Genomic DNA, 23,953 nt, shown 5'->3' on the forward strand with positions numbered 1-23,953 from the left:
AGCCTGGTAACTTTCATTCCTTCGTATAGGGCAATGTGATGTAATTTAGATGCGTTTTCGCATTTATCGGTTTAATCTTAGAAAAGCAATTTTGCTAAAGGACATGATTGTTCCAACTGCATGTTCATCTTATAGCTGTACATGTGCCGTTTTCGGCACGTTTTGATGACACACTGTAGCCGTAGCCATAGACACAGCCGGCTCCTGTCATCTCTAGTAACTTGTAAATGTATGTATGTAAATGTATTTGAGCTTATATAGCGCACAGCTACCCACAAAGCGTTTCCCGGCGCTTGCTTAGGGAACCCTTCCTGGTATTCCCCTGTGAGATAACCCCGGCAGGGTATCCACAAGGTGAAAGCTAGGCATCCTGCCGTGAGGGGCCGTTGTGGAGATTAAGCAAGCTATTGCCCAGAGTCGCAGAGTGTGAACCCGTGAGTTGAGAAGGCACCGGAGCGAGAATTATCGAGTCCGTGGAATTGTTTGAGCCCAAGATCCTTGTTAGTGAAGCAACTACATGTTTATTTTCTAATGATACGTGTGTCGTTTTCGGCCCGTTTTTTGATGACACACTGCAGCCTTAGCTTCAGACATAGTCGGCTCGTGTCACCTTTAGCAACTTGCTACCCTTGTTAGCGAAGCACCTTATCTTCACGGTAGCCTGATAACTTTCCCTCCTTGTCATAGGACAATGCAACACAACTTAGATGCACTTTTGGACTTATTGGTCTAATTTTAGATAAGTGTTTTTGCTGAAGGATACGATTATGGAACCATATATTTAGTTTATAGTTGCACGGGTGCCGTTTTTTCGGCCCGTTTTGATAACATATTGCAACCGTAGCCATAGATACAGCTGGCTCCCATCACCTTTTTCCTACTTTCCACTGGGAAATTTGGCGGTTTTTGTCACCTGCCTTTAACAAATTATAAACGCATATGTGTATTAAACACGAACTAATCATGTACTATCCTGTCACCGATTGATCCTGTGACATCTTTAAACGTTGTCAAGAAATTATACTGCATGATAGAGAATTAGGGTCCTGTTTTTTCAAAAAAGTTTTGACTTTGTCCATAATAAATGAGCCATACAATTGAGTAAAACCATGATAATCTTTTTTTATCAGGACTGATGGGTTGCGGACTTTGAATAAATATGTCCTTTGGTGACCCTGTGATCATGATGCATAGAAGGATTTGATTGTTATCCTTCATAATAAGGTATGTGATGTACATGCATGGTGCCAACACAAATTAATATGTTTATATTGGGACATACATAATGATGTAAGATTATGCCCCCCCTCTTTCCTAATTAGGCCATTCATGCCTCATACTTCTGATGCTCTGAAAATTAAAATTTGGAAAACAAGGAATTCGACCACTGCTACATATAACAAGGTTTGTGGCATATATGCTCTCTGTATTTGCGAAATAGTTATGTTTTTTGACACATAATTACAAAAACACTGTATTTCCTTTAAAAATAGGCCGGTAATACCATTTACTACTTACCTTTGAACGGATAACCACGGATAATATATGGAGCTCTGTGAAAAAGATTTTGAAAAAAACGGGAAAAAAACGTATGAATACCTTTCGGTAAGATTCAGTGCTGGTTTCGTTATTAGTCTTCTGAGGTGATGCTTAGACTTTATCTTAATACATTAAACGGCTCTTTCCTCTCTTTGCCTTACCCTTAGTGCAGTTGATACTGCTAGTAAACAATGTTATGATCCCTCCGTTCTCGCTGGATGATCACATGTTATGAATAACTGAAACTTTTGTACATAAAGAATTAGCAAAAATGTAAACAATACAATATTTAGTTGTGTGCTCTAAAACATGCTTTCCCTCACCTGTCAATGAATTACATATGCTCAAGAGAAAATCTTTTCAGTAGAACATCTTTGTTAAATGATGTAGTGATATGCAATTGTAAACAATTCTTTTTAAAAATTATGATGTATCACGGATGTGTGTTTTAATTGTAAATAGCCTTTTGTATAATATATGTATTTTGTATATCTGTTTGTTGTAGCCCTGAAGAAGTCCTACGGACGAAACGCGTTGGCTACGTTTTTTTGAAGATTGTTAATAAAAGCAGGAAAAGAACTCTGAGTCCTACTGAAGTGTTCCTTTCGGATTACTGTATTGATTACCATTGTCAAGTGTACACTGTGTGGAGTGCTTAACCATTGTGCTGTTCGAAGTCTGATTGATGTAGAGTTCAGTTAATAAAATAGTTCTACTTCTTTGTACAAAGTAGATTTTTTATACTGAAAAGCTCAAAGCTTCAAACTGGATGTGTTTGGGTGTTAAATGTGTAAAAAAACAATCAATAACGATTTGTATTCTGAAATATGATGAACCGAGTGGTAAAACAGTTTAAAAGAACAAACTGTAGGGAGTATCTAGTGAGTAAAACATCACGGTATTACTTAGGACCTCTTTGCAGGTCCTAAGTAAAAATGCTAACTTAATAGCGGAACATGGTATTATTAATAACGAGTAGTAGCCAGTGGCGGCTGGCATTGATCTGGGATGGTGCGGTGGATGTGGGATTTAGGGGGTATGGGGGTTCTAAAAAATATTTTAAAAGAAATACACTTCCTTCCTGCCGCATCTCTCCCACATCGTCTCTCCTCGTCGTCAGGCCAAAGTCGCAGAACAGGAATCACATCCAGGCTCCCCAGAGCCATTCACAACACTGCAATGCAGCATTGTGATTGGTCTGAGTGCTTTGGTTCGACACTCACATGAGGACTGGGGGCCTAGGCATGCTCGCCACCCAGGCTGTAATGCATCCTGGGTTTTGAACATGCTAAGTGTGCATGACTGTTTGGCCTGCCCTGGGCTGGCCAAACCGTCATGCGAACTTCAGAGTGCCCACCACTCCTCCCCCCTGCCCTGCCTTGTGATCAGAGCAGCCCCACCTGCCAAGCTGCCTCAGGATAAAATAAAATGACATTAACATCAAGTAATTATCATTTAATTGTTCCTTTCTTTCACTGCTTCAAAGCAGTGGGGCAACGCTTTTCTGCCTTAGCGGAGGAACCGCCACTGGTAGTATTATTACCCTATTACCAGACGAATATACGTTTTAGGGTTGAAATGGGGAATAATATGTGGTGTCTGCAGTTACTTTGGCATTTCTATGATATATTCACTGAAAAAAACATAGGTTATAGACCATATATAGTTAGGAATTAGCATTTACAAAACCTTGAAAATTCACTGAAAAAACCATTGGTTATAGACCATATATAGTTAGGAATTAGCATTTACAAAACCTTAATTTACTCGCACAAAACCATAGAAATTCGAATATATAGTTAGTTGCAATAACTATATATCGCGCACCCGCAATCCACTGCTGATGATGTCACATATTACATCATTCATGACATGGTCAGTGACATCACTGATGACATCACTGATGACATCATCCAGTGACTGTATGTTTCTGTAAAGTTAAAATATGTCTTACATATTGAAGAATGAGTGGATGTATAAGTATCTGGATGAAGGATTTAGTAGGTGCATGACTGACTGTATGAGAGAGTGATTAAATGTGTCTCACTGAGTGCATGGGTTAGTGACTAAACTGTCTTAATTTGTGCATCATTATATCTGTTGTTCTATGAACTGCTGCATGTGTTGATCAGTAGCTATATGAGTAACTATATGGGTTATTGATTGGTTGCCCAAGTATTTGTATGGGAGAGTGAGTGTGTGTGTGGGGGTGGCTGGGGGGTGTGTGACTCTGTGCATACATGTGTGAACAGTTGATTCACTAGATCTATGGGTTCAAAACTGCATGTGGAAACAGCTGTATGGGTGGTTGACTGTGTACGAGTGTATTGGTGAGTGAATGGATATCTCAGTGCTACATGTCAAAGTAAGTACATATGTAAAACACAGTACATGTGAGAGTTCACATATATAAATTACTGTGTATAAGAGCCAGTGAATGTATGAGTGGCTGAATGGATCATTGAAAACTTGTATCAGTGATTGTATAAGAGAGTAAATATGTGTTAGAATATGTTTGAATAAGTAAGGTGTGTATAACTGTATAGTTGAGGAAATGGAGATGTGATTGATTCAGTGCATGACTGACTAGGTGTGTGAGTAACTCCATGGATGAGTGACAGTCTGTGAGTGTCTGTTTACTCTGAGTGTATCTAAGGTTATATTAGAGTCTGAAAAGGTTGATCGTATTATCACATGATTGATGTCATCAGTGATGTTGTCATTGATGTCATTTGAGTTGTCATCAGTGATGTCATTTGAGTTGTCATCAGTGATGTCATCAGTGATGTCACTGACCATGTCATGAATGATGTAATATGTGACATCATCAGCAGTGGATTGCGGGTGCGCGATATATAGTTATTGCAACTAACTATATATTCGAATTTCTATGGTTTTGTGCGAGTAAATTAAGGTTTTGTAAATGCTAATTCCTAACTATATATGGTCTATAACCAATGGTTTTTTCAGTGAATTTTCAAGGTTTTGTAAATGCTAATTCCTAACTATATATGGTCTATAACCTATGGTTTTTTCAGTGAATTTCAATGGTTTTTTAATAGCAAATATCAAAAGCTGTCAAATGTCAAGTACGTGATAGGTAAAAACATTTTTGTGTTTATGCACGCTGATGTGCTTTGAACGCTGCCCCCCTCTTTTCTCTTAGGAGTACTCTCTCTTTGCAGTTAGTGAAGGGTAGTTAACGCAGGCCTTTGCCCCCGTTGTAATCCGTCGTGCCTGCTTCTCTCTCTATTTGATTGATTGTTATCCAAGCATTTACTGTTTTAGAATTGGTTCTCTTTGGTTCATTCTCTATTTACAAACAAGCACAGAGTCGCAATACTCTGTTTAGTCTTTGCAGATAGTGAAAAATCGTTTAAAAAAACAAAAGGAATCGAGCAAAATCAGTAGGCCACTAATGGGATCTCTTTTTGACCTCGCTAAAATAGAAACATTAAGAACAACCCCTCATGAGAAATACGAAACTAGTGAGATGAACTGAGCTCCACACCATGATGGCTGCAAGACAGCTCGGCTCCGCCACCCACCCCACCCAAAATAACGACAAACCCTATGCAAATATTATAAATATATACAACACACCAGCAAAGTAACAGGGTAAAACATTTTATTAAATAACTATTTACATAACTATTTTATACTTTTTGTTGCCCGATCCGGCTAGCTCAATCGATCGAACATGAGACTCATGCACTCTGATCTCCTTGGCCTCAGTCAAGCATTAATAGTAAGATTTTCATACATGAGTGTACTTTTTGCCTTTTGGTGACTCTTCCATTCTGAACATTTTTCCACAATCCGTTTGACCTGAAACGATTACACAAATAAAACATTTGTGAGTTTTAAATTTCCGGAGAAGTATAATTCACCAATAGCTTTCTCTGTAGATCTTTTTCCATTAACAATCCCAGTTCCATCACCCGCTCAGGATATCACTACTGTTAGTTGTCATTGTTGCTTCTGTTTTAATAAAAAATGTTTTAAGATGTTTACTGTTTTTGTTGCGATGAATATATTTATAAGTTATTAAAGTGTTATAATCCTACTAATTTTTTATCGATTATTGCTCTTTGAGATATTCCCTGTCTACAAACAGAGAAGAATAGGAGTATTCTGTCTCCCTTTGCAGATAGTGAAGGATAGGTAATGCGGACTTTTGTCCCCCGTTGTAATCCGTCATGCCTGTTTTTCTCCCCACTGATTGATTGATTGGCTGGACATTTATTGTTCAAGGAATAGTTCTTTCGAGGTATTCTCTGTTTGCAAATAACGTGGAATAGAAATATTCTGTCTAGTCTTTGCAAGTAGTGAAGGGTGGGTAATGCGGACCTTTGTCCCCCGTTGTAATCTGTCATGCCCATCTACTCCCCACTGATTGAGAAACTAGTTCCACCCGAACCATTTATTAGAGGTACATCATCTGGCTCAACCGGAGAGTACCCCTAATAAAGAAGACATATGTAAAATACGAAGTAATCACTGTATCCTGTTAAACAGAAACTTTAGCATGAAACACACTTGAAAAGGAAGGGAAAGAAATCGAACAAAATCAGTAGGCCACTGATGAGTGTTTGACTTCGCTAGAAATAAGAAACATGGAAGTGGTGAAAGAAGCCAAGCTTGACGTTACGGCAGCCACGAGGTAGCTAGGCTCCGCCACCCCCCCACTGCTCCAAGCTTGTCTGTCCCACCGCCCACCACGCCCATTAATGGTAACATGAAATAGATACAAATCAGCAGATACCTACTCCCATTCCGGAAACTCCCGAAGTGCAACAGGGCCATGGTTACGCCCATCCAGAAGATGAGGCCTCGACACGTGCAGGGCGGGGCCCGGCTAACCGCCATCAGCCGTGGGGTGGATGGCCCGAAATGTACTGGTCTCCCGATTCCCTTCTTCTGCCGCCTTGCAGGCCACGGGGGGGGATGTCTTGCCTCTGCCTCCGACCCCCCTCCCCCCCTTATCGCCTGGTCCGGACATCACGGATATCAATGCCAGGTGTCGGCGTGGGGTGCGCTGGGAGGGAGAGGTGGCGCGAACGAGCCTCTCCCACCCCCCCAGGTGGGGGCCCCTCAGCTGCACCCCCAACGCTCCACTCACCCAACAAAAGGGTCGTCGCGTAAGGTGCACCAGGAGAGGAGCCGAGGCCGACGGGATCTTCTTCTTTCTTCAATAATGGCTGCGACAACACTGGGGGGGATGTCTTGCACATGCCACCGACCCCCCCCTCCCCTCGTATCTCCTGGTCTGGCCCCGGCTTGGTATGAGCTCCCCGTTCGGTCCTGAAGCGGCGCCCTGCAGGCCACGGGGGGGGGGGATGTCTTGCCTCTGCCTCCGACCCCCCCCCCTCTTATCGCCTGGTCCGGACATCACGGATATCAACGCCAGGTGTCGGCGTGGGGTGCGCTGGGAGGGAGAGGCGGCGCGAACGAGCCTCTCCCACCCCCCAGGTGGGGGCCCCTCAGCTGCACCCCCAACGCTCCACTCACCCGACAAGGGTTCCTCCACTCTTGCGATGCAGCGGCGCTCCACTCACCCGACAAAAGGTCTCGTCCACTATTGCGAGGCAATGATGCTCCGCTCACCCAGCGGGGGTCTCGTCCACTGTTGCGGTGCAACGGCGCTTCTGAGTTCAACTAGAAAAAGAGTCTTGCGTCCAGTAACGTTCTCCTCAACTTTGAAGATTCTATAAGAGCCACGGGGGCCCCTGACCCCCGCAGACACTCCCGATGGGGATGTAGTGTAGTTCCTAGTTTCCCACTAGGCCCTGCGCATTGGAATAACATAAACAGTAGTATCGACGTGGAACTGCTTATATTCCAGGCCTCCACTGACTATGCTAAACTTAATTGGGTTGTGTTACCAACTAGCTCAGAGGTCACTGGAAACTTTCTTCTCTGCATAGGAAGTGATCAGCTTCCTTGGCACAGACAAGAAGGGATTCAGCTTTCCAACAACCGTGCAACATGACAACTTTGCTCCTCAGATCAAGAGTCGATCTCTAGGGTCGTGTGAAACAATAGACACAGATTTCACTCAGTCAGTCTAGTGCAGTTTACTTTCACAGTATGTAGAGAATAGAGAGACGGGCGTGTATCAATAAAGGGTTAACATTTATTGAACAGTCTTTCTTCTCGTACAAGAGAAATGTATTGCCACAATTGCAATAACTGTTATTATAAAAAGTACGTACAGTAAGATAAGTATTGCGAAATAGAACTGTAAAAGCATTGATATGGTTTCTTAGCCATACAATGGTTTAAAAGTAATAAAACATATATACAGTCATATATACATTAGGCTAACATACTCAACTGGTGCTTCTAACTAAGCCTACCCCAGTGTGCCTGACCTAAGCCTAACACGTGAAAGGGGGAGTAAGTAAGTAGCTTAAGTTAAGTTGGTTTTGCCAAGGTTTGTTTCAAGAATTCTCATCTAAGGGTTTAGTCAACACCATACCTCTGAATAGAATGATGGAGGATTGGTATCTCCTTCAGGGGTCTCTCTCGATATCCCAGTCACCCGCGAGGGTAAACTGGAAGCGCCGGGACTGGATTTCTCTGCACGAGAAAGGCAGCGGCTTCTCTCTTCAGCGCGTCGAGGAAGGAGGGGTGACAGCGTCCGCGGGCAGCTGGGCTGGATGTCTTCGCAGAGGACGGCTGCACGGCTCCTCAAGCGTACTGCAACATAGGTCGCGCTGTAGCGGCGATAATGGTAATCAGCAGCTTCACCACCACAGGATAGCAGGCTGCAGCGACAGAGTGCTAGTTTTTACCAACACGGGGTCATGCAGGCAGCTGGCATCAGCAACAGTAGCTTTCAGCTAACAGCTCACAGCTTCGCCTTGCTTAAGGCAACGTTGGTAATATTTATACCTGACAGGTGCCGGGTTTGACGCAAGTTTGCTGGACATAAGACGTCAATTAAAGATGTCACTAGGAAGTGACAGTTATCAGTTGCTCATTAGAGTTCTATTACTAATCAAAACATAGCAAGCGGGGATTTCCAGGTTTGCTGAGTTTTTATCTTGTTGAAGAACTCGGAGTGTTATCTAGGAATATCAGATAGTGACTGCTGCTCTGTCATTGCACTAATTGGTCGCAAAGGAAGTAGCAGAGAGTCATGCTGGAATGTGGCTCTGTTCGTGTGAGGCCAGAGATGACTTTTCAGAAAATCGCACTTGAACGGTTATGCCAATATAGGGAATAAATGGATTTATAGCCGAATAGGGGCATAAGGTCACAGTATCGATCAGGAACCTAGATAAGCACGCAACACCCACTCCACGTTTTCATGTCCATCAAAATTACTAAAACTAAGCAATTAGATGCATGTGTAACATTGCCCACCCCAAAATACATAAATGCATTCGAAATAGGCGTACTTGTAATACATGGAATTTAGGTACTGTACGTTTTTTAAAGCATAGTAATCATTCAAAAAATTATTGCATTTGAAATCAATGAACGATTATGCAAAAGGAATTACACATGAAGTATCTCTGACAGAAGAAAGGCGAGATAAATCATCACATAAAAATGCATTGTAATAACATGTGTGCTAGAGGCTGGTGTTATGTTGTTATGTCTCTAGATGTGTTTTAGAAATAGAAGTGTGAAGCTTCTGTTCTCTAAGAATAGTTTTTACGTTAAGCAAAGAATTGTTCGTGCCAAAAAGAGAGGGTCAATATTTAAAAAAAAAATTGTCCAATTCAAAGAAAAATAGATTTCCAAAGCACTTGGCAGTTTTTGTTGATCAAAACTGAAGGCCGAATTCAGAGTTCATGGGAACGCTGTGTGTCGGAAAGCTTCTCAAAAGTTATTGTTTCTCTATGGGTGAGAACATCGTATCAGACATGCTCGCAAAGAATTGGTCTACAAAATCAGGTGATAGTTCAACCAAATTAGATAGCGCTGTAACTTGGCAGGTGTGAGAATGATTGCTGTCATCGAAGGCAGGACCAGCAATGCTCACAGAACGTTGTACCTGGATGATGTTGCTTTTGTCACTCGCTCCACTGTTACCACTTGGCTGTAGTACAGGAGTCTCCACGAATGCCGTCATCAGGATTGGTAGCCGCTGGGGACAACACAATGCGTGAGCCGTTATTGGACTGAGCAAAGTATCGACGTCCATTGGTACTGCTGATGGAAGTGAAAGACAGATGTCCAACACGCATTCCTCGCCGCAAAGCATACACCGTAGCACAGGTAAAATGCAATTTTGCCATATCGGTCTGAATGAAAGGAACCAGGTCATGTTTAGATCTCTTAGCCTGGCCAATCCGAGGACGTTAGTTATCCTGTCCCTGTAGCGCATTGCTAGGATTGTCTCTTCCATTCCCATGGGAGCTATGTCTGAGCCGAGGCTTGCCATAACGTAGCAGGATGGTCAAAAATAGAATCCCTGCGATGAGTCCCAAAAATAGTGGTATGCCGCCAAAGATGGAGTGTACAAAATTAGGAAAGATTCCCAAAATTGCCTGGAAGGGTGTTAGCAGTCCCGTAAAGACTGTCTTAAACATGCCTGGGATGCTTGTTGCACTAGACATGTTAAGGAGTTGGCTGAACATTTCTACGAAATGCACGGGGCAATTTGTTGATAAAAGGTCATGGACTTCAGTAGCCGTCCTTGCGACTAGAAGATCATACGTCTCTTTAGATGACGTTATAGGCACTGTTGTCTGTAAAAGCACAGATTTCATTTTGCTTAATGTATCAATTCGTATAGAATAGAGATTCAGACGAGGCCAGAGGGGAGTCACTATGTCTGGAGGCCCGCTCGGAAACAATGCTTGCATACAACATTTGACCATGGACGTTACTTGTACTAGATAACTTATTCCGGGCGCGAGGCCACAGCACCTGTGATCCGTTCTAAGAATGTAACTCCCGTTTGCGAGTTGCATAAAGAAGGGCTCTATCTGAGTTGCAGGTGTGACTAGCTGGTGGCATGAGAGGTTGTTTGAATTTCCATCACATGCTCCGTGTAAATTAATACCTTGACACAAAAGTATACCGCTTAGTGAGTGTTTACAGTTGTCACCACTAAGAAATACATTTTTGTCGCTGTCACTATAGCAAGAATGAGTGTATGGTAATTTCCATTCGGATTTTACATATCCCTTACCCAATTGTTCATATTGGCCAGCAGGTATGTATTCAAGGCATTTATGAAATCGGAAAGTTGTTATCGGAATTGTGATAATTCCGTGTATTATCCATTCAATGACAGGACTCTCTGACATTGTCAATGGTAATCTCTCGAGTTTCTCGATGCTCAAGATTGTATAGTCTGCTCCTTTCTGTGCCAAACTGATCTGTTTATCAGTAAGGTTAAAACTGGAAAATAATGACGTTGTGTTGATTAAACGCCAAGGCATATAGCCTGAACGAAGATTTTGCAGCGTCCAGCCTAGTTCTATAATAGAGCGTAATTGAGACTGGCCATGTTGTAACATTAGCAAATCTTTGTCTATCACATCAAAGGCAGAGGATACAATATTGTCCAAAGAATATATTCTGGAAGACAGAGTCATTAACCCATTGTCTACCACAGAAAGTGATTTCTCCAAATTAATACGATCAATTTCTCGTATTTTTTCAGCAGTTTCAATTTGCTTTACTTTCCAAGCCTCGTTGTAAGCAGCATAGATGCTGGTCGCTATGAAACGCTTCTGACGCTGTTTGCGTGGTCCAAGAATGAAATCGCGCAAATCAGCACCATCTTTTAATAAAGACAAGTGTTGCTTAATTTCAGCCAGTGTGGATGTAGTTAGCCATTCTAGGCAGAGTTTCCCTACACTGTATGTTGTTATAATCCCTGGATGTTGTCTCTGGGAATATCTAGGGTCTAATCTGGTCATTTTTAAACCCTGTGTTTTATTCAGGAACCTATCTTGACAGCTATTTGTGTCTGTAGGCCAGATTAACCACTTTTTCCAATCAGGATGTGTTCTGTTGAAATGTAAAATGTGTGAAACGTCTAACTCAATATCAGCTGTTGCGTTTTCAGGTATTGGCTTTGGAATAGACGGTGTTTTAAGGTCTTTGTTCTTGGCTAGGCCAAGACAAGATGTTTGGTGTACAGTGTCATTTAAAAATAACATTTGTTCTGGTATCATGCAGGTTCTAAACAGTGCTTCTAAGCCTTGCACCTGCCAATCTTTTGTACCCCAAATCGTTTTCGTTTCAATATTATTTTTCCAATAATCAAAACCAAATGTCATCATTTTGTCATAAAATGCTTCTGAATATATCAATTTAGAATTTGTCAGCATTGTTTTCATTCCTGTTTTGTCTAACAGTTTATAATAAAACGTTTCTGCATCACTGGTGTTAAACCCTGAGAAGTATTTGAATTTCTCAAAAAATGCCTTAGAACTGCTTTTAGGTGGTGTAGCACAATGTTCCCATTGATTATACATAAAAACATTTCTAGGCTGTGCAGATTTGTGCAAGTAATGATCCCCATAGTGGGTATAACAGAATAACTGCTCATAACTAGATGAACCTTGTAAATAATCATGATCTGTGAATCTAGCTGACATTACTAAATCAGACATCATGTCATTAATATTGTTAAAGTCCCAATCATCAGAGAATGTACTAGGTGTCAAAAAGTCACTTAAGGAAACCTTTAGTTGATGAGGATACTTCAGGATTTCGACCGGACCATAGATCTCATAGTCTGTTTTCTCCCATACTACCCCACCAGGTATTGGAATTGCTGTGACATTTACTGTTGACAGTTCTCTTTTCTTCACATGGGATGATCTGTGTGGTTTCAGGACTAGGTTGATGTTCTGACTTGCTGTGTCCATTCAATTGTAATGAACTTTCCTAGAATTAAAACTAAAATTAGGCATAGTAGGAGTATGAATACCCCTGAGATGATCCAATGCTCAATCAACGGTGAATCCAGATATAGTTCTTTAATGTGTTGAAGGAGTCCTGTTGTATTTTCTTTAGAATACTTTTTTGTTTCTGGCATCACTTCGGGGTCGTTTAAATCTTCAGAGAAGTTGTCGAAGTTGATGAAATAACCAGAGGCAGTTCTGTCAATTGATGGGATTGTTCTTTCAATCTGTCTCTCGGTAGCATTTTCTGATGCCACATTAGTGTAGACTGGTGTTGTTTCTTGACGAACTGTTTCAATCTGTGTTTCAAGAGGCACGAGTTCCATGGCATTATTGCATAGTCCTTCATTGTGCACTGCAGGCTGATCGAATGTGATGAGTCTTTCAGTTTGAACCTCTTGGATTGTTGCAAGTTTGGGTATTCTGTTGTTTCTTGGGAGTCCACTGGGCCTACTGTTGATTATAGGCCACATGCTTGTGGTTTTACCAGGTCGATGGACACGACTCTGTTCTCCTTTTTACCAGCAAGGGGCGGTAGCACAACTGATCTTGTTCCGGTGACTGCTAAGACAGGTACTGCTTTTCTGTAAGAAGGCCCAAATTCCTTCTTAACCGCAATCTTTTCTCTGACTAGATCCCCAATCTTTGGAATCCAGACAGGCCTTGCTGGGGCTGTTGCGGGTGGTGCCTCGTCAGTGGTACTTGGCTGTTGCTTTAACTTTATGTTGCTTAATGATTTTCTTGTTTCATTCAGTTCCCGTAAAACAGCCAAACGGTCTTTTACTTCAAACTGCTTTTTTTCTTCTTGTACCACTGACATCTGACTATCGAGGTCCTGAACGTTCATTCTAATTCCGAACAATAGTTCGTATGGGCTGAAACCTTTTAGAGAATTTCTTGGCATATTGTTAAGACTAGTCTGGACACTTATTAAATGTTTGACCCACCCAGCGCCTGAACCTAATACCTTCGCTGTTATAGATTGCTTTATGTCACGGTTTTTTCTTTCTACCACACTTGTGCGACGGACAAGAATACCGCAACCCAATTCCCATGCTGGCCATGGCCCTCTTATAAGCTCGAGAGCTGAAAGCAGGACCCTGGTCAGAATGGAACGTGGTAATTGCGTATATGCCGATATAGACTCGCAAATCTTTTATAACCGTTCTGGCGTCAGCCGAGCGCTGGTGGCCTCATTTCTTTAAGTGCTTTTCGTCTTAAATGGTGTACACTGGGACGCGCTTCTCTTCTTTGATTGCGCAGATAGACCGCCTTATGCTGTCTAGAAGGGATCCTGAAACTACACTGGCCTGTTCATTACTGCGATCTCTATTGCAGTTTTCACAATTTTGAGCAAAACATTGAATATCTATACTCATTCCTGGCCACCAGTACTCTGATTGTAATTCTTTCAGAGAGGCTTTGATTGTTTGGTGTTTCAGACCCAACCCCATGTGTGCTTCCAGTAATAGGAAGCCCCTCCTGCTCCTGTTTGGAATTACTCTATCCCCCACTCCAGGGATTCGAGCAAAAGGAACGGAGTTTGCATCGATTATGTATGCATAATTGAGTGGATAGTTTACGGGTAGTGCTGCACAGTCGCCTTTTACGGTCGTTTTTACTGCCAGCATGGTTTCCCCGTCTATGTACTTATCTGTACGCTTTTTTGTGGCTACGGAAGCCGGGTTAGTTGCTTCCGCGGTGGCTGTATTAGCCAATGAATTCCCTGCAACGTGAACGCCATCACGCTGAAGACTCTGTGCGTGAATCACGTGAGTCTTTTGTAGTTCTTTGTGTAAAAGAGCTGCCTCGTTCCAGAGCTTTTTATGCTTTATTGTGGCACCTGTGTCATCTTTGTAGTCGTTTTCGATCCAACTCTGCAGTTTGTTATTGTAAGAATTGACGCAAAAATGAGAATCGCACACTATAAGTGTGGGGAATTCGCGTTCTGCATTTTCGAGCGCCATCTTTAAAGATCTGATTTCAGTTCTTTGAACCGAACAGTACTTTACTGATTCAGTTTTTGTTATTTTCGGTCTGAATTTACCGCACAGCCAACGACCTTTAATGATCGCACACGCTGCATTGTAGGATTTGCTCTCTACGTTGAAATGCTGTACAAAGCAATCTGTATAGATTATACAGGCATATTGTGGGAGAGGCAGGATTTCGATTGGCAGAGGATATTCTTCTTCATATTCTAAATCATTCAGTTCTTCAAATTGCGGAGCGAAATAGTATTTCACGTCTTCCGCTCCTAGAGAATCTATACACTGTATCCATTTCAGATCCAGTGACACTGTAGGCAGGTTTACTGGGCTGAATAGCGCCTCGAAGGCGGATTCCGCTGTAAGGATATTAATCCGTTTGCCGTGTGCTAGTTCTCTTTCATTTGCTAATGCGATTTGCACTGCGTTCACAGTTCTTTCTGTGTGACTGAATGTTTTTTCTGCTTGTGTGTACAAGTGTGTTTTAATTGAAATTGGTACCTTTTCTCCCTCATTAGAGGTTAGGTACGTGAATCCGCATCTTCCTGGGATGACTCGGATTACAAGATCGATCGTGTTGTCACGTGTATCTAATTTTGTTTTTGCTAACATGTCTGTTTGCAGTGATCTCAAAATTTCTGTGTGTTTTTGAGTCCAATTGATTTGTTTTAAATCAGGTTTTATTAGTTAGTAGAGAGGTTTAACCCTCTCTGCGTAATTTAGTATGTAAGTTCTTCCGAAATTCAGAAAACCTAGTATGGATTGTAAATTCTTCAGCGTTTTTGGAGCTTGGAGTACAGCGCACTTCTCTAAGAAGTTGTCCGCTAGGCTTTTCCCTTCACTTGATAATTCGTACCCTAAAAACAGTACCGTCAGATGGGCAATTCGGGACTTTTTAAAGTTGAATTTGTAACCCTCTGCTGCGAACCCAAGTATTATGGTGTTCACTCTTTTCAAGTGAGTATCCAAGTCGTCGTCTGTGAGATAAATATCATCTACGTAAGACAATGCTTCATCATCATAGATTTGTAGTAACTCTGTTACCCTAGCTGAGAATAGTCCTGGGCTGTTCTTGAACCCCTGTGGGAGTCGACAGAATTTTTTCTGTGACCCAAATGCGGAGAAAGCGGTCAGATAACTGCTTTCTGATGCAATGTTTTGACAAAAGAAACCATTAGAAATGTCTAATGTCGTTTTGTATTTTTTCCTAACTATGTTATTCATTAGGGCTGCACTATGCGAGTTTTGTACTGCAAAAGTTTTGCAACATGTATTAAGATGTCTGTAGTCCAAAACTAGACGATATGAATTGTCTGGCTTGGAGACAGGAAACAAAGGATTGTTCATTTGAGAGGTGCATGTTTCAATCACCCCCTGGTACTCAAGTTGATCTAAGATCTCCCTGACCTGTTTTTTAGCTTCTTGCTTTATGGGATACTGCCGTTGGGCAGTTGGTTCACTTTTTAATTGGATTTTGTGAGGCGGTGAGTCCTCATCCCATCCTACATGATTTTTATACAATGCAGGTGCCTGGGCCTCTGCCCATTTCCTTGCATATGTGTATTTTTTGTGAATCGGTATGTGATTCGAGAAGGCAGGCATAATCACTTCTTCGCCACGAGGGCACTCCCTGACAAACTCCGGGGGCCAATCTTTTTCAGCTAACAGAATATCATAGCCTTTTGAGAGCTTATCCCAAAATAGACCCTTAATTTTCCTAGTCTTATCACCCTCTATACGCAATGTTATTTCGTATATTTTATGGGGGTCGCTAAGTCTGGCGTCGGCAGTTTCAACCTGAATGTATTCATTCGTGTCCACTGTCTCCAGATGACTCATCAAGATCTTGCGCGCTATACTGATTTCTGCTGCACTGTCCAACATTGTCAATGCCCACTCCCCGTTTTTCAACTGTGTCCTCAGTATTCTCGGCATGGTTGATTACTCTAATACTGGCTACCTTCTTTTTCTGAAATTGAGATTTCTTATTTTGAGCAGGTTCCTTGTCTTTGGACTTGGTGTGCTCTCCTGGGTCTGACCGTCCTCTTCTTTCCGAATTCTGTGGAAAAGATCGAGAGGGACGTGTATCAATACTTTGATATCTATCAGGTTTTTTTATATTATCCCTATTTCTAAGGTTATATCTTTTCTCAGAGGGCTCCCGTTGGGGAGACTGGCGTTCTCGAGTCGGAGTTCTTTCCCTCCGTCGAGGAGACCTTCCTCTGGACTGGAAAACTTTTTCCTTGGGAGTGGATTGTTTATTTCAATCCCAGCTCTTTTTAGGAGTGTTTAAATTATTTTTAATAAATAATTTTTCAGGATTTTCGAGCAGTTGGGGCTTAACTGGTTTTCCACCCAAGCTGTCTCTACCTAATTCTTCATAGCATTTTTCTATGATTTTTGCAAGCTCAACAGGATCTTTTATATCTGTTTCCCTCAACTTCTGGCGAATCGCCACAGATGCTGCTTCTCCCTTTATGTTGGCTAATAATATAGCCGTGACCTGCTTGAATTCTTTCAGTAATTTCATACCTAGATTTAAAGCGGGCTCTGGACCGAATTCATTTTGAATCTGTTTTAGCACTTCTGGTATTACCGCCATAGACGGAACACCGTGTGTTTTTGTGTAAATGGAAGCAAAGACTGTACCCCAAGTGTCGCAGTCCTCCATGTGTGGTGCGATTCCCATAGGAAGGCAGATGGTCAAGATTCTGTGTTTCTCAATAGGGGTAGTATCAGGAAATACTGCCTCTATTTGAGTGATTTTCTGGGCTAACCAGAAAGGAATTTGTTCCCGTTTTACGGGTGTTTTACCAAGACATGACTGTATGTTCTGTGGTGTAATTTTATTTGTGTTCCCCTGATGAGGGGTCAGCTGTGGTGTATTAACAGCTGGCTGGACTGTTGCAGTCCGTATTACATATTGGACTAATTGCCTATGTATTTTTATTAATGTGTTTAGCTGTACTAACAGCTCTTCTCTAGACATTTTTGCAATGTCAGGATGTGGTGTGTAGCTGGCTAGAACCGGCCACGTGGCTCCTGGTCTACCTAGTGGACCGAGCCTGGTTATGTGATCATTGTGTTTTAGGGCGCCATTAAACCAGAGCAGGTGCTCTTGAAATTTAAGTGGAATTTCAACCTCCTCGAAAGGAGCGTACTCATCCGGAGGTTCCTCTATTTTGTAATAGTGAAACTCTTGTGTTATAGCGTTTACCGCTGGAAAGTTTATCCATGAATAGAATACCTCTGTCTGCCGATACTCGTGAGCCTCTATCACGAACATTACTGTACCACCTTGAGGTGGCAGTCCGTTTTCTATAAGTTTTAAAGTTATAGATCTTCTTAACTGGACCGGGATGATAATAGCACCCGGGTCTGTGTATTCAGGACCTTGCTGAGTCGCATCTGCTGCGGCCCCAGAGGTTCTGTTTTCTGGCATTGTAAAAATGCGAGGTTTGCAGAGTAGGTCTCCAAGGAGACAAAGATTAGGTGCACAATATTTTGGAACACTGTATCCTTCAACGTTGAATAAACCAGAGCTTTACATAGGAATCTCTTCCTACTAAGGTCGGGCGGATTTTAACCTTTTACCCACTCCAGACGTCTATTGGAGTATTTACGGGAGAAAGGGGTGTGAAATATGCACGACTGAGTTACTCTACAAGTCTTGCGTTAGTTTATCGCCTTACCAAACGTTAGGGCGCCATGTAGTGTAGTTCCTAGTTTCCCACTAGGCCCTGCGCATTGGAATAACATAAACAGTAGTATCGACGTGGAACTGCTTATATTCCAGGCCTCCACTGACTATGCTAAACTTAATTGGGTTGTGTTACCAACTAGCTCAGAGGTCACTGGAAACTTTCTTCTCTGCATAGGAAGTGATCAGCTTCCTTGGCACAGACAAGAAGGGATTCAGCTTTCCAACAACCGTGCAACATGACAACTTTGCTCCTCAGATCAAGAGTCGATCTCTAGGGTCGTGTGAAACAATAGACACAGATTTCACTCAGTCAGTCTAGTGCAGTTTACTTTCACAGTATGTAGAGAATAGAGAGACGGGCGTGTATCAATAAAGGGTTAACATTTATTGAACAGTCTTTCTTCTCGTACAAGAGAAATGTATTGCCACAATTGCAATAACTGTTATTATAAAAAGTACGTACAGTAAGATAAGTATTGCGAAATAGAACTGTAAAAGCATTGATATGGTTTCTTAGCCATACAATGGTTTAAAAGTAATAAAACATATATACAGTCATATATACATTAGGCTAACATACTCAACTGGTGCTTCTAACTAAGCCTACCCCAGTGTGCCTGACCTAAGCCTAACACGTGAAAGGGGGAGTAAGTAAGTAGCTTAAGTTAAGTTGGTTTTGCCAAGGTTTGTTTCAAGAATTCTCGTCTAAGAATTTAGTCAACACCATACCTCTGAATAGAATGATGGAGGATTGGTATCTCCTTCAGGGGTCTCTCTCGATATCCCAGTCACCCGCGAGGGTAAACTGGAAGCGCCGGGACTGGATTTCTCTGCACGAGAAAGGCAGCGGCTTCTCTCTTCAGCGCGTCGAGGAAGGAGGGGTGACAGCGTCCGTGGGCAGCTGGGCTGGATGTCTTCGCAGAGGACGGCTGCACGGCTCCTCAAGCGTACTGCACCATAGGTCGCGCTGTAGCGGCGATAATGGTAATCAGCAGCTTCACCACCACAGGATAGCAGGCTGCAGCGACAGAGTGCTAGTTTTTACCAACACGGGGTCATGCAGGCAGCTGGCATCAGCAACAGTAGCTTTCAGCTAACAGCTCACAGCTTCGCATTGCTTAAGGCAACGTTGGTAATATTTATACCTGACAGGTGCCGGGTTTGACGCAAGATTGCTGGACATAAGACGTCAATTAAAGATGTCACTAGGAAGTGACAGTTATCAGTTGCTCATTAGAGTTCTATTACTAATCAAAACATTGCAAGCGGGGATTTCCAGGTTTGCTGAGTTTTTATCTTGTTGAAGAACTCGGAGTGTTATCTAGGAATATCAGATAGTGACTGCTGCTCTGTCATTGCACTAATTGGTCGCAAAGGAAGTAGCAGAGAGTCATGCTGGAATGTGGCTCTGTTCGTGTGAGGCCAGAGATGACTTTTCAGAAAATCGCACTTGAACGGTTATGCCAATATAGGGAATAAATGGATTTATAGCCGAATAGGGGCATAAGGTCACAGTATCGATCAGGAACCTAGATAAGCACGCAACAGGGAATGACTGCCATGATCACCCACGGAACGACCACGACGTAGCCGCGGGACGTCGGCGCGCTCATCCCGGCGCCGGCCTCAGTCTTGAAATGACCAAAATCCTGCAAGACTACCAACTTGATCAGTTCCGGTGGGACACCAGTATGACCCGGTAGGAGAGATTGTTGCCTCCCACCCCACTTTGACTGATGGTTCATGTCGGCAGTCCCCTCTGCTACCCTTCAACGAAAACTTTTGGACTGCCGAAAGAGGTCCCGGTCGAACCACGAGTTGGTGGAGACATTTTGACTATACTTGGACCTTCCTGACCTCACCCTAAATGGCGCCGGTACAAATGAAACTCTCAACTCCTTGTTGTGCCCCGATTGCTCAGCCTTGATATCATGAGATATGTATGCAGTTTTTAGCACATTAATTGATATGGGATAAGACTGAGTATATGTTCGGACAATGAATTGATCCAGGATGGGTATTGATTAAACGTTCGAACAATGAATTGACATGGGACGGGTACTGATTACACGTTCGGACAATGAATTGATATTAAGTTCTAATGCATCATTGATTACTGTATTTATTATTGAAGGTTCGAATTGTCAACACTTTTGGTACTTGCTCACAATGAATTATCGATATGATTTTGTTGCACTTGTCGCACTTTTTACTATGAAATCAACGACCACTGGCTCTGTTATGTTTTCCACAAATAAATACCCCCCCCCCCCATTTACAGTTCCAGCCTGCTCCGTGGCCGGCCCACGGGGTTGTAGGCCCGTATTTGTGCACCAACATTTTTATTAAAGGTTTTTGAAAAAGCAAACGTAGTTGTAACGCGTAGATTGGTAAGTTTCGAATAAATGGCCACTGTTTCCGATTTTTTTTTTTAAAAAGCAGGTGAAATGAAGCAGCTCAATTAGTTAAGGGTTAAAAAGTATAGTACGCAGAAACATTGAAAATATGAATGGTCCAGGTTTGTTGTATGTGTTTTTCATTTTTGTACAGCATAAAGCAATCAATAAAGATCCTGGTATTTAGCCTCTACCTTATATGCTACCTGTATCAGGGAAGTTGTTTTAAATGCCCCTAAGCCACCCCGAAGGAATGTCACCTGCCCCCCTAGTACGAACGAAAATGACCCCGTACCACTGTAGGTTATCTCTCTTCCTCAAAAATGACAAAAATTACTTTCTAGGACGTTTTGGACATTGATGATTTTCATATGATCTATTTATTAAAGTAATACTCATCTCTCCGCATGAAATTAATTTTCCACATGCTACACAAGTCAATCTCATCTGCCCAAAGTTCTTTTACAGATTTGGGACCGTTTCCCTTGCCTCTGACTCACTTATTGCTAAGTCATTGGTGGATGTTTTTGCCGGTCGGGGGTTATCCACCAAATCTCGAAATTGCGCTTTACAATAATTAAGAGGGTGCCACCTCTCCATGTTCCGAAGCATGGTATGATTACCATAGCTATATTTTCTTTCGGTCCCTCTCGAAAGTTTTTTTTTGTAGATGAGGCAGGTAACGAACCTGGCATTAACTTTCTTTTCATGAGAAGGAAAAGAAAAAAATTGCCAGATAAAATTCACTTTCACATGGGACGTTCTTGGCATTTCTTTCAGAAACTTTTACATCACTGTGTCATTTCTTTGTCTATCCTGGTTAAAGCAAAGTCATGTTTAATATAAGCACTTCCACATAGGATTGGGTGCATTGTTATAAGGCATGCTTTAAAAGTGATTTAATGAAATGAGCGACATTTCACTGAGTGAGTTCAGCAACACTGATATATGAAAACATTGGTGGAAAATGATATTAAATGTTACATGGTGTTCTTTGCAGGAGTTTAAGTCCTTTGTTGCAGTGGCAATTCTGCCTCAGGATTAGGGGGCCGGGGGGCTGAGTGGTACTTGTATGATATGTAGAGTGAAATAACAGGCTCTCCTCATGAGAAATAAAACTCTGTTCTTGTGTTCCTTCCTCCAGCGCCCGTCTCTTTATTTGGTAACCATTCAAGACTAAGTGGCGTCTTGTGCCAGCAGCCTGGGCATCGGTTGTAATCTGGGCTGAATTTTCCTCAGCACGGGGTTTGATTCTCAGGGAAGAGCAGCGCATATGGGAGGAGGTTTATGGCCCATACATGAGAGAGAGAGCGTGGGTGACCAGTGCATGGGGGAGATGCTTGCGAGGGTGGGGAGCCATGCTGAGGATCGGCGGCGTGCAGAGAGTGGGTCTGGTCAAGGCATCTAAAATGGCTGCCGTGCACGACAAAAGTGTGGCATTGGAAAAAAAGCAAGATGGCGCAGACAATGTTTATCAATACGGATTAATTTATTACAAATATTTTTAACAATATATTTACTCGCAGTGTCAAAATGGCGGTCAACACTTCCTGATTTCCTTCTAATCGAACGTTAACAGAAGTCAATAAGCAAAAAAAAAAAAAACGCTCACGCGCAACAGCTGGAAGACAAGTATCAACATATATGAGCCTCCTCAACCACCCTCAGAAAACATAGGGGGTCAGGATACGTCTCCCATACACCCTTATACCCAATACTCACATTGCTTTTCCTCCATCTTGTAATTTAATTAAATCGAAACACAAAATGGCGAATTCCCGTTTCGCTACCAGTTTGCGACCCGGTTCGCGAACCGAGAAGCGCTTCTACCGCGAAAAATCAAATTTTTTTTAATTGCCCCACGGGACCCTTTAATAACCCCAACATCATTCCTAGGGGGTCAAGAGGAGTCTACCTTGCCCCCTTTCATTAAATTCCCCCTTCGTTTTTCTCCTCCTCTTGTCTCTCGATCCTACCAAGAGCCAAGATGGCGGCCGCACCGGACTGTTTAGAATGTTGACAGACACCGGAGAGCCAATCAGCTTCGCTTCGCAAAGCTCCGTTACGCGAAAAGTACGCGATCTGGAGCGCTATCCGGGATGCTGTCACAGATATATCTGTTTTTTTAAACGTTAATTTCTCAAAATCCACTGGAGCACATATATTGAGACCCAGCAAAGGCACATCGGGCTAACAGTCCCTACAATTTTGCCAAGTTTTGTGTAAATCCATTCAGCCGTTCGAGCTAAAAGTGAGGCCAAACGCCCTATGGAAAAATGAATGGGAAAAACGCGTTTTGGGACCCCCCTTTTTTCTCGGCCCCCCCTTAACGAAACCCCGCCAAATTTTCAGGGGCTGCTCAGACACAAAATGTGCCATTTTCCTGAAAATTTCAGCCGATTCCGTCCACAAACGCTAAAGTTATTAGACATAGAATTTTCAAAAGTTCCATAGAGAAAAAATCCTAACACTATATACCTACTGGCGACCGCCAGTAGGTAATTTCCGAATTTCTTGTCTCTTTAGCAGGTGTAAAATTTGACTTGAAAAGCAGATGATATTACTGTACGCTGTGTTACTGGGTGTAGAATCTCTCACATTAATAAAGGGTGGGATTTCACACCGGATAAAACTTGGAAACGAGTGTTTATCAAACAAACATGCAGAAATACCACATCTCACAACCTATAATGTGTCCTAGTGGGCAGACATTTTGTGTACTGGGGGTAGTGCTGCAATTATACTATGTGACATACATGCAACCCTAGTTGTTGAAGCACTGACGAATTGTGTTGTAGTAACTATTTCAATTTTTTATTATTGCATATTTAATTTTGGCACCATCTATCTCAAGATTCTTTTGTACGACTTGTGAGAGAACATCTGCAGATTGGAGTCCTTGTGGGACTTGGCCACAGAGTTCATTTTAGAGGGAATATTAGCCTTAAAGTTTTTTCTTTCAAATTTGCATTTACACTAATCACTAATGTTGCTAGATGATTTACCTACTTTGAGAAATTAGCAGAACGGGCACTGAGCAAACTCATAGAAGCACACGTGTTTAGAATATTTTTGTTAGCACTGGAACCGCACCCTGAATTGTTAACCAGCATAACTCTAGACATTTGGCCCAATCATTTCTTGCTGAAAAAATTTTGAAGGAAGTTCTGTGATCGATTCGCAGCCTGCTCTGTAGAATCAGCATGTAACTAATTAACAGTAGGAATTTGTAACGTCTGTGAAGAAGCACATGTTTGGCCCCGCGTTCTTTTCCTACATGCTACTGAACATGTATTGCCATTTTACATTCCAGATTTCGCCTCGCGCTACCCAACGCTATGGACTGAGCAAGTCAAAAGCAGGCAAAACAGGACCCATAGGAATTCAGGTAAGGTTTTGAGTAACAAAAAAACCGTTTAAGCAGGGATTATAATATTAATTCAAATA

The 23,953-nt window shown here is 42.3% G+C and overlaps 1 protein-coding gene across 3 annotated transcripts in view; it reads left to right on the top strand.

The window, feature by feature from the left end:
- Positions 1-23,953, top strand: part of SMOC2 (SPARC related modular calcium binding 2) — a 1,727,408-nt gene that overhangs the window by 779,785 nt on the left and 923,670 nt on the right. For all 3 annotated transcript variants that reach the window (XM_086927096.1, XM_086927097.1, XM_086927098.1), the window contains one exon: positions 23,820-23,894. In XM_086927096.1, the coding sequence (XP_086783222.1) occupies positions 23,820-23,894 (75 nt within the window). The remainder of the gene's footprint in view (positions 1-23,819; positions 23,895-23,953) is intronic.

Source organism: Lissotriton vulgaris, chromosome 6 (assembly GCF_964263255.1).
Source record: "Lissotriton vulgaris chromosome 6, aLisVul1.2, whole genome shotgun sequence".
Taxonomy (NCBI): Eukaryota; Metazoa; Chordata; class Amphibia; order Caudata; family Salamandridae; genus Lissotriton; species Lissotriton vulgaris.